This window comes from Mustela lutreola, chromosome 5 (assembly GCF_030435805.1).
Source record: "Mustela lutreola isolate mMusLut2 chromosome 5, mMusLut2.pri, whole genome shotgun sequence".
In the NCBI taxonomy this organism is placed as follows: Eukaryota; Metazoa; Chordata; class Mammalia; order Carnivora; family Mustelidae; genus Mustela; species Mustela lutreola.
This window is the reverse complement of record NC_081294.1, coordinates 78,575,598-78,588,887: the sequence shown is the minus strand read 5'-3', so window position 1 is coordinate 78,588,887 and position 13,290 is coordinate 78,575,598. Positions and strand designations below refer to the sequence as shown.

At 43.8% G+C, this 13,290-nt stretch overlaps 5 protein-coding genes across 5 annotated transcripts in view; all 5 read right to left on the bottom strand.

Annotated features, from left to right (window-relative positions):
* LOC131832158 (protocadherin alpha-C2) overlaps nucleotides 1-5,864 on the bottom strand; it is a 114,516-nt gene extending 108,652 nt beyond the window's left edge. The window contains exon 1 of the mRNA XM_059174814.1: nucleotides 3,305-5,864. Coding sequence (XP_059030797.1) covers nucleotides 3,305-5,791 — 2,487 coding nt within the window. The 5' untranslated portion in view covers nucleotides 5,792-5,864. The remainder of the gene's footprint in view (nucleotides 1-3,304) is intronic.
* Nucleotides 1-13,290, bottom strand: part of LOC131832160 (protocadherin alpha-1-like) — a 157,107-nt gene that overhangs the window by 78,481 nt on the left and 65,336 nt on the right.
* LOC131832159 (protocadherin alpha-3-like) overlaps nucleotides 1-13,290 on the bottom strand; it is a 149,815-nt gene that overhangs the window by 78,484 nt on the left and 58,041 nt on the right.
* The window catches only part of LOC131832161 (protocadherin alpha-6-like), a 119,504-nt gene that overhangs the window by 75,261 nt on the left and 30,953 nt on the right, over nucleotides 1-13,290 (bottom strand).
* Nucleotides 1-13,290, bottom strand: part of LOC131832162 (protocadherin alpha-7-like) — a 109,355-nt gene that overhangs the window by 75,261 nt on the left and 20,804 nt on the right.

The following is a 13,290-nucleotide window of genomic DNA, read 5'->3' as shown; positions in this document are numbered from 1 at the left end:
ACCCTTCTCTCTACCTTAAACTTCTAACAGTTACTTGATATATTGTACTTGGAGTTTTATTTCTGCTGTCTGTTGTATAGCCTACTTATGATTTTAAGCCTATTATAGTGGATTGAATAGTGACTCCCCTAAAAGATATGCTCAAGTCTTAATCCCTGGAACCCATTAGTATTACTTTCTTGGCAAATGACATGATTAAGTTTAGGGTCCTGTATATGTATTCAAAAAATTATTGATTGAAGGAGTTTAGCCTGGACTACCCAGGTGAGCCCTAAAGTACTATCACATGTATCCTTATTAAAAAAACATATGGATAAGAAGATATGCAGAAAAGGAGGCAATATGACCAGGGAGATAGAGATTGGAATGATGTAGCCACAAGCCAAGAACTGCTGATAGCCATCAGAAGGTGCAAGAGACAACAGATTTTCCCTTCGAGGTTCAGAGGGTACAGCCCTGGCAACACTTAGATTTTGGATTTCTGATCCACCAAAATTGTGAGAGAACCAAATTTTGTTATCTTAAGACACCCAGGTTTTAGTACTTTGCTACAGCAATCGCAAGAATGAACATACATATTCACTTTAATTCTTTACTTGGACACGTTGTTCTCATTTTTTAATCTGTCTTTTCTGATTTTATACTTTCATAGATTTTTTTCCCATAAGGGACTTACTCCCAAATCTAGATCTATAATCTGTCCCTGAGCTCCTGACCTGTATTTCTAATCACAATGACATTCTCTTAGCATCGAAAGAATAACATTTTCTTAAATGTTTCTATTTGCTAGCTGGACAAACATACACAAAGTATTTCTTCAACTGTATTCTACATATTGGTTAATGGCAATCTCATCATCCTAAATGACCAAACAAAAAAGTTGGTGTCATCCCAATTTCTGTCTTTCTCTTATCATTTGTAATGAATCATTCATTATTAGGTTGCTTCTAAATATGCTAATGCCTTTTGTACATGTTTCTTTCAATCTATTTTGACTGTCATGATTTGTCTCCATTACCTGATAACTAGAAAATTCTGAAAAATTCCTTACTAGATTTCTTACCTGAAGAATCTCCCCTGTTACATCCTTCAAGTACACAGTCACTAAAGCAAACTCTGCTCATTTATTCATACTAATCTCTCCATCAGTAAAACTTTCCAGTGAAAAAGTTATCTGTCTTTCAAGGCACTCTTCGATAAAACATGCCTAATCTCTGGAACCCACCCCTACTTCTACCTTGCAGGGAATAACCTAGGTGGTATATTTTAATACTGTATATGTATTAAAAAATTATTGATTGGGGGGTGCCTGGGTGGCTCAGTCAGTTAAGCATATGCCTTCAGCTCAGGTCATGATCTCAGAGTCTGGGATCAAGCCCCGCATCGGGCTCCCTGCTCAGCGGAGAGTCTGCTTCTCCCTCTCCATTTGTGTCTGCCCCCTCACTCATGCTTGTTCTTTCTCTCTCTCTCTCTCTCTCTCTCAAATAAATAAATAAATAAATAAAATCTTTTTAAAATTACTGATTGAACATATGTTATATTTCATATTCAAAAACTAAAGATATTTGAGACAGTAGTAAGCAAAGGCAGGAAAGTTTAATTCCTTCACTACTAGCTTGAAGGATTTAAGCCTTTAGTCTCTAGTCATAGAAGCCTCTGGATATTTTTGTGGAAAAAACTACAAGATGTGAAGTAAGCTAAATACATTTTAGAAGACTCAACTGGGGGGTACCAAGGTGGTTCAGCCAGTTAAGTGTCTGAGTCTTGGTTTCGACTCCAGTCATGGTCTCACAGGCTCTGGACTCAGTGGAGAATCTCCTTGAGATTCTCTACCGCTGCCCCTCCCCCACACTTGTGCACATGCACTCTCCCTCTCTCACTCAAATAAATCTCAAAAAATAAATAAAAGATTTAACTGATAGGGACGCCTGGGTGGCTCAGTTGGTTAAGCAGCTGCCTTCGGCTCAGGTCATGATCCCAGCGTCCTGGGATCGATTCCCACACTGGGCTCCTTGCTCAGCAGGGAGCCTGCTTCTCCCTGTGACTCTGCCTTCCACTCTGTCTGCCTGTGCTTGCTCTCGCTCGCTCTCTCTCTGACAAAATAAATAAATAAAATCTTTAAAAAAAAAAAAGATTTAACTGATAATAGTCTCAGAGCAGTAGTGCACCATAATGGGTTTGGGATCCTCTGAAACTGAGTTTGGGCTACTTCTCACTCTCTATTTGTGGCTTAAGCTTCAGGTTCCTCATCAGCAAAGTGACTATGATAAATATGTACTCGCACCATAAGGCTGGTTTCTTTTTTAAAAGGTTTTATTATCAAGTAATCTCTACAACCAAGGTGGGGCTCCAAACTCAGGATCCTGAGATCAAGAGTCGAGTACTCCACCCACTGAGCCAGTTAAGTGCCCCAGGACTGATTAGAGAACTAGATGAAATGATACAGTTAGAGATCATAGCATAGGCTCTACAAAATAACAGGGGATCAGTAAGTATTACTGTATTTTACGGAATTCAAAAGTAGTCATTAATTCTAAGATGCACCGTTACTTATGTGCTACCAAGAAAGAAAAACAGTCAATAAAGTTATTATAAACCATCAATTACAAGATGCACCCTGATTCAGGTGCATATTATAATATATTAAATATGCAATTACTTTATTATATTTTATGTAAAGAAGAATAGTACAGTAAGTAGCCAATCTCACTTAAAAGAAAGAAGGCACTCTGTGTGAACAATAACAAAATTATTCCTTAGAATTAACAACAAAATTATTATTATTATAATATCTGAAGGACGTTGTGCTGAAATTAAAATGGTATTCAGGAGGATATTTTAGAAGCTTATGTATATAAGGAATGGCAAAAGAATCCAGTTAATGGTATCTGAAAATTATTTGTACTTCTCTTGCAAATATTCTCTGATCATGAAATTATAAAATATCATAAAAAATAAACTTGAGTTTTCAAACACCTATGCAGTTTTTACTCTTATGTACTAATGTTTCTCAAGGCCAATAATACAGGAAAAATGATAGAATTAGGAAGTTTAAAATGTGGTGATCCAAAGCCAGTATTTCACCTATGTATCTCACTAATACATGAAACTTCAAGTGAGTTTTCAAATGCAAGTTTCCAATGAACATGAAACACACAAAAATTTCAAAATGAGAGAATGATCATACCACGGAAGATGTTCCCTGGTTAAAAGATAACACGAAGAAAAAAGAGAGGATGTATTTACATCCTAACAAAGAATTATTAAAGGAAACAAATATACTTAAATTATATTAATGACTTACTTCACTGGAAGGATTTAAACAATCTTCTCCTGACTGTGGAAGGTTGGGGCTGAAGGCCATTAGGTCGGTCTTGGGCGCGCCCTCCCCAGAGCACACCCTCTGCCGCCTCTGCTGCGAGTACGACCAGCTCCCCACCGCGCTGGAGCACACGAGCGTGGGCTTCCCAGGCCCGCACGCGCCCTCCCTGGGCGGAGCCGAGCACCGCAGCGCCGTGTACAGCAGCAGCGTGAGCACCAGCAGGCTGGACACCGCGCAGATGGCGACGATCAGGTACACGTTGACGTCCACCAGCGCCGTCTCGGCGCCAGCGGCGCCCGCCAACACCCGCGACGACGCCTTTGGCGCCTGGCCGCTCTCCACCAGCGACAGCAGCACGGTGGCCGTGGCCGTCAGCGCCGGCTCGCCGTGGTCCTTGACCAGCACCAGCAGGCGCTGGCGCGGCGGGTCCGCCTCGTCCAGGGGGCGCGTCGTGCTGATCTCGCCCGTGTACAGCGCCACGCGGAACGGGCTGCGCGCGCCCCCCGCCGCCGGCTGCAGCTCGAACGACAGCCACGCGTTGTAGCCGGAATCCGCGTCCACCGCGCGCACCTTCGCCACCACGTGGCCCGCGCCCACCGACCGCGACACCAGCTCGCTCAGCGCGCCGCCCCCGCCGCCCGCGCCGGGCCGCGGCAGCAGCGCCGGCGCGTTGTCGTTCTCGTCCAGCACGAACACCTGCAGCGTCACGTTGCTGCCCAGCGGCGGCACCCCCGCGTCGCGCGCGCTCACTTGGAACTGCAGCAGCTCCAGCTCCTCGTAGTCCAGCGGCTGCAGCGCGTACACCTTGCCGCTCTCCGCGTGCACCGACACGTAGCTCGACAGCGCGCGCTCGCCCACGCGCCGCTCCACCAGCGAGTAGGACACCCGCGCGTTCTCCTGCGCGTCCGCGTCCCGCGCCGACACCGTGAAGATGTGGCAGCCGGGCGGGTTGTTCTCCTTCACGAACACCGTGTACTCGGGCTGCGCGAACGCCGGCGCGTTGTCTTTCACGTCCGCCACTTCCACGGACACGCTGGCGGTGGCGGAGAGCGGAGGCGATCCTCCGTCCCGTGCTGTCACCACCAGCTCGTAGTTGGACACGCTCTCGCGATCCAAGGCGCTGTCCAGCACCAGCGAATAGTAGTTCTTGAAGGTGGACACCAGCTTGAAGGGGACATGGGGTGTTAGTGAGCAGGTCACTTGGCCGTTGGCGCCAGAGTCACAGTCAGACACGCTGATCAGGGCGATGACGGTGCCCACCTGAGCATCCTCTAGCACCGGGAGCGACAGCGAAGTTATCATTACCTCAGGGGTATTGTCATTCAGATCCAGAACTTCCACTAGGACTGTACAATGACCTGACATGGAAGGAATCCCTTTATCAATGGCGTTAACTTGAATTTCATACTCATTATTCTCTTCGAAATCCAATTTCCCGTAAATTCTGATTTCACCTGTTTCTGGATTTATTGAAAACATGCATTTCTCACTCACTGGCAAAATCAGTCTGATTCCATAGAAAATTTCTCTATTCACCCCTTCGTCTGGATCAGAAGCGTTGAGGTGAATCACTCTCGTGCCGTTTGGGACATTTTCAAACAGCACTACTTTATAGCCAGGCTTATCAAACTCTGGAGCGTTATCATTCACATCCAAAATGCTTATTTTAATCTGAACAGATCCTGTTAGCTCGGGCTTACCTCCATCCTGGGAGGTCAGCAATATATTAAGTTCCGGAGTTTCCTCTCTATCCAAAGACTTCCGTAGAACTAGTTCAGGCAATATACTTTTGTCGTTTTTCGTTATTATTTTAAGAGTAAAATACTCATTTAGACCTAACCTATAGGTCAGAAGAGAGTTTACACCGATATCCGCATCCGAAGCGCCCTCTAGAGGAAAATGAGAATCTAACGGGGCAGATTCAGAAATCAGTACCTTTTGCTCTTCTTCTCTGAACACTGGTGGGTTATCGTTAATGTCCTTCACCTCCACCTCCACATGGAAAACCTGCAGCGGCCTGTCCACGATCACCTCCAGGTGAATGCTACACTCCGCGCTCCGCCCGCACAGCTCCTCCCGGTCGATCCGAGAATTCACAAACAAAATGCCATTCTGCAGATTTACTTCCAGAAGGTCCCGGCGTCCTTTGGACGCCACCCGGAACAGGCGTGGGACCAGCTCTGCCAGCTCCAGCCCTAGGTCTTGCGCGATGCGGCCCACGAAGGTGCCGTGTTTGGCCTCTTCTGGGACCGAATAGTGGACCTGGCAGCTCCCGGGTTCCCCCGCTGCAAGGAGCAGAAGCGACAGCAGCAATCGCGGGGCTCCTGGGCCTCCTCTCCAGGAAAACACCATTGTAGTTAACAAGATCTCCGAGGTGGGACTGTTGGTTTTAAGGGATCGCTCACCTGCGAACCTTTGTGAGCAGTCTCCCTTCCTGTAGGTGTAGATATAGTAAAATTTACCCAGCATTCCGGTCAATATGGAGTCGATCCTATTCTGTCAAAGGTTGGAATCTGGGCGCGCAGACAAAATTTTTCCTTTTCACCTTCTGAGTGTACAGCGACATCATGTGACTGATTATGTAAGTACAAGACAGATGGTGAGGTTCTTTCTAGTTTAGCCACTTCTCGGGACACATTAAATTTTTTGACCTTTGGATGTTTTCATGGATTTTTTTGTAAATGCTTATTTTTTTAATGTATAAAATATTAGTAACAAAGCACAGTCATTTCTATTATACTGCAGTTTTTAAAATATTCTGCTTCAAAGTCTATCATAATCATTGAAATACAGAATGTCAGAAGCAACTCTTTGCCTATCATGGAGAATAAAATAAAGAATAATATACATCACGCTTGGCCTTATTTTGCTTACAATTCTCACTTGTAACGACTTTTATCCTTCACAAGCACTTCACTGTAGGACTTTAGGAGAAACCCCCCCCCCCCAAAAAGAAACTAAAGTATTTCTACTAACTAAATATTTCATTCATATAAATTATTTTATTCATACTTCCGTTGGATATAAAAATTCATCATAAATGTGGAATATGTCGTTTTTGGTTCCTTGATGCTCAAATGCAATGACTTTTCATACAATGCTCTTATTCCCATAACATATTAAAATGAAGCTTGGGTACAGATCCTGTAAGGTTTCACTTTAGCAGGAGGAAAGCACTTTCATGTAAAATGTTGAATCAAAACCTCCAGATTTCACAGTATTCTAAAGTGGCTGTGGATCCCTAATATGAAAAACGTCTGTGAGATGCTTTGGAGCCCAGTCTCTCTAACTAATGAATATAAATTTCAAAATGAACTTTTGGTCTCCCTTTAAATGTGCCCTTCAGGCCAGTTAGTAGTCCCTCAAAATCTGCTTCTCTTCAGAAAATCAGAATGGAAAAAAAAAAAAAAAGAAAGAAAACTAATCAGAATGATGACTATGATGCAAGAGAGAATCAAAGGACTTTTCATAATTTTATTAATTAATTCAAGATCAGCTTTAAGGGAAAACAAAACACAGAAAAGATTCCACAGCTAACTGTAAACAAATACAGAGTTTATAAGCTCATTAAAATTCAAGTCAAAATCTTTAAGCCAACAATTTGTCACCAATCCTTTTACATATAATAATGAAGGGAAGTGAGATAAGAAATCTTTATAAAACCAGGAAGTAATAATAATCATCCCACAAGTAAAAGATAACTTAAATCAACTATAAAACTGGTTCTAAAGTAATCTAAAAATTTTGAATTTTTATGCTTTTGGGCTATTTAAATTGTCTAACACCACTACCCTGATTCTTCATTTTCTATCTTCTATTTTCAAAAAAAGTCAATGTACAATGATTGCTTAGAAACTTTATTGAAAAAGTAGTGTGTTAGTTATGTAGTCCTCACACACTGTTAGACATAATTAAATTACTAAAGAGATAAAGAACATCTAAAATTAGCTTAATACTTAAACTATTGAACTAGAAGATGGAAATTATATTAAAATTATAATTTTACACCATTGAATTGTAATCCTGAAACTAAAAATAAGTATGAAAGACACAAAATTTGTAGAAAATAGCTCATATAATTTGGAATTATCTAAAACTGTACATTGACTACTTGTATACTGTAAAAATAAGAATTTGCACAAATTTAGCATGTACTTAAAATATTCCAATATCTTTATTAATTTATATGACATTGAGCCATTCCAAAAACTTCATCTGGAGATGGATAATAATGTGTGCCCTACCTAACATTCACATTTATACATTTACAGTTTCATAAGTGATATGATAGCTTAATCTTTTAAGTATGAAACATTTTGTGTTTTAATTTGGTTGCCTACTATAGAATAAAGAAATTTTAGCCCCTAAAGCTAAAGAGGAGCAATAGCCACATATGAATTTCATCAAATTCTCAAAGAAAGGGTGCCTGAGGGGCTCATTGGGTGAAGCCTCTGCCTTCAGCTCAGGTCATGATCCCAGGGTCCTGGGATCCGGCCCCTGAATTGGGTTGTCTGCTCAGAGGGAGCCTGCTTCCCCCTCTCTCTCTGCCTTCCTCTCTGCCTACTTGTGATCTCTGTCTGTCAAATAAAAAAATAAAATATTTTTTAAAAACAAATTCTCGGGCGCCTGGGTGGCTCAGTGGGTTAAGCCGCTGCCTTCGGCTCAGGTCATGATCTCAGGGTCCTGGGATCGAGGCCCACATCGGGCTCTCTGCTCAGCGGGGAGCCTGCTTCCCTCTCTCTCTCTCTGCCTGCCTCTCTGTCTACTTGTGATCTCTCTCTGTCAAAAAAAAAAAAAAAAAACAAATTCTCAAAGAAATCTGTTACTCCACCACTCTACATATAGCTAGGGATCACTGAATTAGAAGAATGACCTAAGGTAAATGACCTTTGGTTAGAATCATCAGAAAAGATTATAGCACATTAAAAGAAAATTTCACAAACATCGGAGATAAAGCATTTAAAGACAGGAAATTTAAATTGCCAGATAAGCGAAAATGATAACCTACATTTCACTTTAATAGACTTAACATTTTCCTTTCTAGATGAATCCACAAAATTTGGGTCAGACTGTCAACCAGCATATATTGCACATATTATAATGCATGTCTTCTAAATGCATCTTCTAGATGCATCTCTTCAGAGAGTTCCAAGATGTGGTGGAGTGATATGAATAACTTTATTTGCCTAGTAAACTTTGTAAGCATAAATCTGGGAGCTCTGTTTGACTATGTTGTCGATAAATCTGTACCCATTACATGCGATAAAATTAATCGGCAGAACTTTTAAGTTCCATTATTTCAATGAAACCACCAAACAATACTGCAAGACTGAATTTTTAACTGCAAATAATATGAAAACAGGTTTTATATTATCAATTGAGGCAAAACTAAAGATTATTTAATGGAAAACAAATGTATGACCCATGTTTAACTCTACAGAAAAAGGTAAATGTTTTCAGACTTAAAGAAAAGAGTGTTCAATCTTTGATACAAGCCGGAAGTGAGAAAAGTCAAGCTATCTAATAATGTGAAAATGTTAAAGCATAAGGTAGTGTTAAAAGACAAAGAGGACAAGCAAATGTAAATAGCCACAGGAATTATCTAGAGTAATGAGGTTTAGAGATGAAATAAGTGGTCCAAGTACATAACTGAAAATTATACATTATATCTAATAAAGTGCTGACAGGAGAGTCATTTTTGCATCTTCCTTTACCATTTTCTACCAAAACATTTGGAGACATGGGGCATTTATTGGCTAAAAAACCTGGTATCGCATAATTAAAACTAGATTTTTATCAGTTGGCATTTGACTAACAGAAATTGTTTTCTAAAACATTTACAGTCGTCTAAAACGTTAATACTCAAAATACAGAATATTCATTACGTTTTTCTGTGAAATGAAGTGGATTTTTAAAAATTTAACACAGACTACAAAATAAGAGGAAATCTATAGAACTCACCTGCCCAGGGTGATTTGATCCTGCCTCCTGCCTTTCCTCTCCAACTTCTTTATCCAGACCAGGTGGAAGACTGGGACTGAAGGCCATGAGGTCGGTCTTGGGAGCGCCCTCCCCAGAGCACACCCTCTGCCGCCTCTGCTGCGAGTACGACCAGCTCCCCACCGCGCTGGAGCACACGAGCGTGGGCTTCCCAGGCCCGCACGCGCCCTCCCTGGGCGGAGCCGAGCACCGCAGCGCCGTGTACAGCAGCAGCGTGAGCACCAGCAGGCTGGACACCGCGCAGATGGCGATGATCAGGTACACGTTGACGTCCACCAGCGCCGTCTCGGCGCCAGCGGCGCCCGCCAACACCCGCGACGACGCCTTTGGCGCCTGGCCGCTCTCCACCAGCGACAGCAGCACGGTGGCCGTGGCCGTCAGCGCCGGCTCGCCGTGGTCCTTGACCAGCACCAGCAGGCGCTGGCGCGGCGGGTCCGCCTCGTCCAGGGGGCGCGTCGTGCTGATCTCGCCCGTGTACAGCGCCACGCGGAACGGGCTGCGCGCGCCCCCCGCCGCCGGCTGCAGCTCGAACGACAGCCACGCGTTGTAGCCGGAATCCGCGTCCACCGCGCGCACCTTCGCCACCACGTGGCCCGCGCCCACCGACCGCGACACCAGCTCGCTCAGCGCGCCGCCCCCGCCGCCCGCGCCGGGCCGCGGCAGCAGCGCCGGCGCGTTGTCGTTCTCGTCCAGCACGAACACCTGCAGCGTCACGTTGCTGCCCAGCGGCGGCACCCCCGCGTCGCGCGCGCTCACTTGGAACTGCAGCAGCTCCAGCTCCTCGTGGTCCAGCGGCTGCAGCGCGTACACCTTGCCGCTCTCCGCGTGCACCGACACGTAGCTCGACAGCGCGCGCTCGCCCACGCGCCGCTCCACCAGCGAGTAGGACACCCGCGCGTTCTCCTGCGCGTCCGCGTCCCGCGCCGACACCGTGAAGATGTGGCAGCCGGGCGGGTTGTTCTCCTTCACGAACACCGTGTACTCGGGCTGCGCGAACGCCGGCGCGTTGTCGTTCACGTCCGCCACTTCCACGGACACGCTGGCGGTGGCGGAGAGCGGAGGCGACCCCTCGTCCCGTGCGATCACTACTAGAGCATAGCTCGACACGCTCTCGCGGTCCAAAGCGCCATCCAGCACCAATGAATAGTAATTTTTGTACGTGGACATGAGCTTGAAAGGGACGTTTGGCGTTACAGAACAGATCACCTGCCCGTTGGCACCAGAGTCACGGTCAGATACACTGATCAGCGCAATGACAGTACTAGGGTGAGTGTCCTCTCGTACTGGGAGAGACAGGGAAGTCACGGTGACTTCAGGGGCATTATCATTGGCGTCTAATATTTCTACCCAGACTGTACAGTGACCTGCCATTGGGGGATTCCCTTTATCTGTGGCCTGTACTTCAATTTCATAAAACTTGTTTTCCTCATAATCTAAAGTTCCATTGACCCTCAATTCTCCGTTATTTTCATCTAGTATAAACAAGAGTTTTCCTTTGGGCTTCACTGACATCAAAGAGTAGGCTATCTCCCCATTGACTCCTTCGTCTCGATCTGTGGCGTTTAGCTTTATCACAAATGTTTCTTTAGCAGCGTTTTCCATCAATCTCACCTTGTATTCTGATTGCTCAAATTCCGGATCATTGTCGTTAATATCCAAGACTTGGATGAAAAGCTGAACGGTGCCAGTGAGCTCTGGTTTCCCCCCGTCTGCAGCTGTCAATAGCAAATTAAGTTCTGGAGTTTTCTCTCGATCCAGATATTGTTTTAATGTAAGCGACAGTCTTTTAGTCTGCTTACTATGTGTTGGTAATTCTAAAGAAAAATACTCATTTTGACTTAGTCTGTAAGTCAATAGAGCATTCTCTCCTATATCCGCATCGGAAGCTCCCTCTAGAGGAAAATGAGAGCCGGGTTGCTTAGATTCAGAAATCAGCAGCTTTTGTTCTTTGAGAGAGAAGACCGGTGGATTGTCATTAATATCCTTCACCTCCACCTCCACATGGAAAACCTGCAGCGGCCTGTCCACGATCACCTCCAGGTGGATGCTACACTCTGTGCTCCGCCCGCACAGCTCCTCCCTGTCGATCCGAGAATTCACAAACAAAATGCCATTCTGTAGATTTACCTCCAGAAGATCCCCGTGACCCTTGGACGCCACTCGGAAAAGGCGCGGCACCAGCGCCGCCAGCTCCAGCCCCAAATCCTGAGCGATGCGGCCCACGAAGGTGCCGTGTTTGGCCTCCTCCAGGACCGAGTAGTGGACCTGGCCACTGCCGGCCTCCCAGACTGCAAGGAGGAGAAGCGACAGCAGCAGACGCTGAGTGCCCAATCCCCTTCTTTGAGAGCCGAACATCGCATACGACATTAACTTCCAAAATAAGGTTCTTTAAACTTACAGCAGCAGAGACTCCGGTTTGGGATTAAAAATCTAGCTGAATTTTTGAGAAGTTTCAAAGTATCCTTTAACAGTAGCGTTCGGCATGATGGAGTCGTTTTTTTTGTGTGTGGGGGGCGTTCCTAGCAGTTCAGAACAACCCTTGAAACAGCTATTTCAACCAAGTAAAGAGCGACACCTTGCGCCTGAATTGTGAGTACTGTGCACTATATCGTACACTAGAATTTTCAAGAGAAAAATATAATTCACTTGATGTGCTTCATCTTTATCCTCAAAATAATATTTCCAAAGTGCCTATTGAGGTAACATTCGTAGTATAAGTCCCATTGAAAGTGATGGTATGTGGAAAATGATATTTTTTTCTTAACAAAAAGTAGAAATTTTTGTTCCTACATTTGATTGAGAGTTATATAATTGTGGTTTTACTTAGCTACATAATACACACTAAGTTTAGTTCTACAGGTAGCCTTATGAAAAACTATGGTTAAACATTTCCTAAAGATATTGTTTCTCATATTAGAATGTTATCAAATTTGAATTGTTTTACTTCTAATCTCTTTTTGTTATTTTGGCTGCTAGGAAACTCAAAGACAAACTTGAGGTATTAGTAACAACTCTTTAGTCTTTAATTTCTGTATGTTGTGTTCTCATCTCTGTGCACTTGCGCCTTCTATTCATACCTATTTTCTTTAGTTGCAATTCTTTTTTGTTATTTACATTTAATTGCATTTTGTTGCAAGCAATCTTATATCCATTGAAAAACAAAAATATGTTTTCAAATTTAGTGTATAAAACAGAATTCACAATGGAAAAATTTATTTATATAAATGAAATTTATATTTGACATACATGATTTATTAGGGAGATTACTTTGCTAACTGTATAATATGAGGTATCAAGTGACACTTTATGTGATGGTGTCAATGATATGGAAGAAGATGTCTTTCAATTATAAAATAATTTTTTTATAATTCAGTGAAATAAATAAAAGTCACCATGAAAATCTGTGGGTCATACTGGTATTTCCAAGTCATTTACATTGGTTTTTGTTTATCTGTCAGGATATATTCATGAAAATAGCTGGCTTTTTTTCCCTATCACTTAACAAGTGCTTATTAAATAGCACCTCTGAGTACCAGGCACAGGAGAGGACCAAAGAGACAATACAGTTGATAGGAAATTCTGTTAGAGAGGGCATAGCCTGAGCATGGAAGACTTAACCATCAGATTAAAGAACTGGACTTGACCTTGGGGGTATTGGGGAGCCAATGGATGTGCTGGACCAAAAGAGTAAGGTAAGATTTAAGAGAGCTGGGGTGCCTGGGTGGCTTAGTGGGTTAAAGCCTCTGTCTTGGGCTCAGGTCATGATCCCAGGGAACTCTCTGCTCAGCAGGGAACCTGCTTCCCCCTCTCTCTGCCTGCCTCTCTGCCTACTTGTGATCTCTGTCTGTCAAATAAATAAATAAAGTCTTTAAAAAAAAAAGACTTAAGAGAGCTGAGACTGGTGAGGTATGCAAGGTGGACTGAAGGGAATAAGACTAGAACCCAGGAGAACAGCAGGGAGCTGTTGT